Raw genomic sequence first — 5,000 nt, 5'->3', positions numbered from 1 at the left:
TGGCTCCATTGTTGGTCCTTCGGCTGTGTCCGTGGAATTGTTATTACTATCATCATCATCATCATCATCATCATCATCATCATATCATCATCATAATCGTCATCATTATCATATATGACAGCTGTACAAAATACGGGAAGGTAAAGAACTCTTTCTCGTCATTGTGAAATGACTTTACAAATAATTATATCTATACTGAAAGAAAATGGAACAAAAGAAAATAAATGAAGGTTCAGTGGAGTGGGTGTGTGGGGGTGGGGGGGGTTCTTATCATCATCATCAGTGTCATCATTGTGGCATTATTGTGTGCGTCCATGCGCGCGCGTGTGTGTGTGTATGTGTGTTTGTGTGTGTGTGTGTGTGTGTGTGCGTGCGTGCGTGTGTGTGTGTGTGTGCGTGCGTGCGCGCGCGCGCGGGTGTGTGTGTGTGCGTGCGTGTGTGTATGTGTGTGTGTGTGCGCGTGCATGCATACACCTGCGTGTTTCCACACAAACAGAATGTATGTATGTATGTATGTATGTGTGTATGTGAGCGTGTGTGTATGTGCGAGTCTGCACGTGCGTGTGAGCGCGCGTGCGCGCGTGCGCGTGCTGGATACGACCCCACTACTCACTGACGCAGGGGTAGGCCATGCAAGTCTCGCGGCACAGCCTGACCACCAGAGGGTCAAAGGAACAGCGAGGGGCCAGCTTGTCACAGTCCTCACTGTTGTCACGGCAGTCCTCGTACAGCCCTGTGTCACAGAGAGAGAGAGAGAAGGGGGGGGGGGAGAGGGGCGAGAGAGAGAGAGAGAGGGGGGGAGAGAGAGGGGGGATAGGGAGAGAGAGAGATGGGGGAGAGGGGGAGGTAGGGAGGGGGAGAGAGAGGTGGAGAGAGAGAGAGGTGGGAGAGAGAGAGGGGGGGGGAGAGGGGGGAGAGAGAGGGAGGGATAGGGAGAGAGAGGGAGAGGGGGAGAGAGGGAGGGAGAGAGAGAGGGAGGGAGTGAGTGAGAGGGAGTGAGTGAGAGAGAGAGGGAGAGAGAGAGGTGGAGAGAGAGAGGTGGGGGGAGAGAGGGAGAGGGAGAGAGAGAGATCGTTTAATTGGTCGATGGATGGATGGAGTAAGTAACTGACGGATTGAGTGAGTGAGTGAGTTGGTTGGTTGGTGGATGGAGTGAGTGAGTTAGTGAGTGATGGATGGATGGATGGAGTGAGTGAGTGATGGATGGAGTGAGTGAGTGAGTGATGGATGGATGGATGGAGTGAGTGAGCGAGTGATGGATGGATGGATGGATGAAATGAGTGAGTGAGTGAGTGAGTGAGTGATGGATGGATGGAGTGAGTGAGTGAGTGAGTGGGTGAATGGGTGAGTGAGTGAGTGGGTGAATTGGTGAGTGAGTGAGTGACTGGTTGGTTGGTTGGTTGGCTGATTGATTGATTGATTGATTGATTGATATTCATGCACACAGAGCGCCAGTCCTCAGCCAGAGACCATGCTGATGGTGTTTTCCAAACACACAGTTGAAGCACGCGCATTCATTCATTTTTTTCCTCTTCCTTCTTTCCTTCCTTCCTTCCTCCCATCCTTCCTTTCTTCCATCTCTTCTTCTTCTTCCTTTCTTTCTTTTCTATTTGATTCTTTCTTTCTTTGTTTTTCCGTCTTTCTTTTCTTTTGTATAATCTTTCTGTCATTCTGTTTCTTTTTGTTTTGTTTTGTTTCATGCATTCATTCATTCGTTTATTCTTTTCATTTCTTTCTTTCCTTTCTTTTATCCCCCTATTCTGTTTCTTTTTTTCTTTTTTTTTGTTTCATGCATTCATTCATTCGTTTATTCTTTTCATTTCTTTCTTTCCTTTCTTTTATCCCCCTATTCTGTTTCTTTTTTTTTGTTTTGTTTCATGCATTCATTCATTCGTTTATTCTTTTCATTTCTTTCTTTCCTTTCTTTTATCCCCCTATTCGTTCATACATTCATTCATTCATTTTCCTTTCTTCCCTCCTCTCTTTCTTCCTTTCTTTCTTTCTTTCTCTTTTTCATTCATCTATTCGTTCTTCTTTCTTTCCTTCATTCCTTTCTTACCAGTGATTCCGGCAGCTGGTGTAGTGCCTGGAAAACATGGAGAAACTGTTGTGTTAATTCTCTCTCTCTCTCTCTCTCTCTCTCTCTCTCTCTCTCTGTCTCTCTGTCTGTCTGTCTGTCTGCTCTCTCTCTCTCTCTGTGTCTCTGTCTCTGTCTGTCTCTCTCTCTACCTCTCTCTCTCTCTCTTTAGTTATCTCTCTGTCTGTCTGTCTGTCTGTCTTCATGTATGTATGTATGTATGTATGTATCTCTCTCTCTCTCTCTCTCTTTAGTTATCTGTCTGTCTGTCTGTCTGTATGTATGTATGTATGTACGTATCTCTCTCTCTTTCTCTCTCTCCCTCTCTCTCTTTCTCTTTAGTTATTTCTCTCTCTGTCTCTGTCTGTCTGTCTATCTCTCTATCTCTGTCTCTCTTTCTCTCTGTCTTTAGCTCTTCTGTCTTCTTCCCTCTCTGTCTGTCTCTGTTTCTGACTCTCTCTCTCTCTCTTTGTGTTGCAGTCACATACACGCACACACGCACGCATGCACGTACACAAACAAACACACACACACACACACACACACACACAAACACACACACACACATACACACACACACACACACACAACACACACACACACACACACACACACACACACACACACCTGGCTGACACAGGCCACAGGTGACAGGACACAGGCGGATGACGATCTGATCAGTGGCACAGTCGTGGGTTTGAACCAGCAGGCCACACTCCCGGTCATTGTCGTAACACTTGTCGGCGCCCGGGGAAAAGGCTATGGGGAATAAAAGAGAGAAAAAAAAAGGCAAGAAGAACTGACTGACTGACTGATTGACGGATTGACTGACCGATTGACTGACTCGTTGACTGATTGACTCACTGACTGATCGACTCACTGACTGACTGACTGACTGACTGACTGATTGACTGACTGACTGATCAAGTGACTGACTGCTTGACTGACTGACTGACTGACTGACTGACTGAGTGACTGACTGACTGACTGACTCACTGACTGACTGACTGACTGACTGATCAAGTGACTGACTGACTGACTGACTGACTCACTGACTCACTGACTCAACTGACTGACTGACTGACTGACTGATCAAGTGACTGACTGCTTGACTGACTGACTGACTGACTGACTGACTCACCGACTCACTGACTGACTGACTGACTGACTGATCAAGTGACTGACTGCTTGACTGACTGACTGATTGACTGACTGACTGATTAACTCACTGACTGAGTGACTGCCTCACCGAGTGACTGACTGACTGATCAAGTGACTGACTGACTGACTGAGTGACTGATTGACTGACTGACTGACTGATTAACTCACTGACTGAGTGACTGCCTCACCGACTGACTGACTGACTGACTGACTGACTGATCAAGTGACTGACTGCTTGACTGACTGACTGACTGACTGACTGATTGACGGACTGACTGATTAACTCACTGACTGAGTGACTGAGTGACTGACTCATCGCCTGCCTGACTGACTGACCCACTGACTGACTGATTGACTCACTGACTGACACACTAACTGATTGACTCACTCACTCACTGATTGACTGACTGATTGTCTCTGACTGACTCTGACTGACTGATTCACTGAATAAGTGACCGATTGAATCACTGACTGACTGACTCACTCACTCACTCACTCGCTCGCTCGCTCACCACCTATCTAACGAACCAAATGCATGAATAAATAAATAAATAAATAGAAAGATAAATACATGAATGGATAAACAAATGAATAAATCAATGAATAAATCAATAAACGATTCAATAAATGAATAAACAAATAAGATAATGAAGTAACTGTTTACGTAAATCGTAACTGAGCAAGGAGGTGAAATAAGATGATTAATAATGTATTATTTGATTCAGTTGGCTGACAGTATCAGACTTTTTTCTTTCTTTTCTTCTTTTTTTTTAAAGGGTTATCAATCACTGAAATAATAATGACGGAATATGATGATGAATAACTTATCAATTGACTAAGGAAGACGACAAACAAGAAATTAAGTCAGTCAGTCTGTTAGTTAGTAAGCAAATAAGTCACTAAGTAACCAGGTGAGCAGAAAAAAACAAAACAAATTACAATGCCTAACTGAATACACCAATTGTCTTTTGAAAATAAATAAATAAATGAATGAATAAAAAACAACAACCAACGATTAAATACATATATCCATAACTAAAAATAAATAAATAAATGAATAACTAAATAATTAACTAAGTAAGTAAATAAATAAATAAATAAGCGATTGAACCATTCAATGAAAATATGTGATGATGATGGAGTCTCCCGTCGGTCCGACGGATGAGTAGGCAGGCAGGCTTATCTGTCAGTGTGTGGCCTCGGCAGGTGCAGGTTTTTTCTTCGGAGCTCCTTCTCCTAGGGGGACCTCCAGCCAAGGATAAGAACTCCCCCTGCTCTTTGGTCATCCTCTTCCGCCTTCACAGCCGTTGGGAAAGGTTTCCTCCTCCGCCTGGTCTGTCGCTGGGAGACTTCACATATGGCAGGTAGTACTGGGTTACATGGTACCAGTAGCAAGGGCTATTCCCCTGACCTGACACACATGAAAATATGTATATATAGATAATGAACAAAATGAGTATCAAAGGAACCGACAGAAAGAGGCAGAGTGAGACAAAATCGCAACAAAGGCCAACAACTCACGGCCAAGGTTGGGCAGACCAGACTGAGTGGTCTCCTCTGCGGGTGTTGTGCTTTCCATGCCTTCACCACCTGGGAAACGTCACCACAGACAAAATAATTAATTACTCGGTGAACGACTGCGTCTTAAGAGAGCCCAGCTCTCTCTCTCTCTCTCTCTCTCTCTCTCTCTCTCTCTCTCTCTCTCTCTCTCTCTCTCGCTCTCCCTCCCTCTCAGAAAAGATGGGGGGAGGGGAGGGGGGAA

At 44.9% G+C, this 5,000-nt stretch overlaps 1 protein-coding gene across 1 annotated transcript in view; it reads right to left on the bottom strand.

Annotated features, from left to right (window-relative positions):
- The window catches only part of LOC143276279 (uncharacterized), a 38,650-nt gene that overhangs the window by 11,427 nt on the left and 22,223 nt on the right, over positions 1-5,000 (bottom strand). The window contains exons 10-14 of the mRNA XM_076580777.1: positions 4,760-4,828; positions 2,705-2,836; positions 2,060-2,086; positions 614-733; positions 1-23 (exon numbers count right to left, since the gene is read on the bottom strand). The exon at positions 1-23 is cut by the window's left edge and continues 118 nt beyond it. Coding sequence (XP_076436892.1) covers positions 1-23; positions 614-733; positions 2,060-2,086; positions 2,705-2,836; positions 4,760-4,828 — 371 coding nt within the window. The remainder of the gene's footprint in view (positions 24-613; positions 734-2,059; positions 2,087-2,704; positions 2,837-4,759; positions 4,829-5,000) is intronic.

The sequence above is a fragment of the Babylonia areolata genome, chromosome 31 (assembly GCF_041734735.1).
Source record: "Babylonia areolata isolate BAREFJ2019XMU chromosome 31, ASM4173473v1, whole genome shotgun sequence".
Lineage (NCBI taxonomy): Eukaryota > Metazoa > Mollusca > Gastropoda > Neogastropoda > Buccinidae > Babylonia > Babylonia areolata.
Note: the sequence above shows the minus strand (reverse complement) of the source record. Positions and strands in the feature narration are given on the sequence as shown.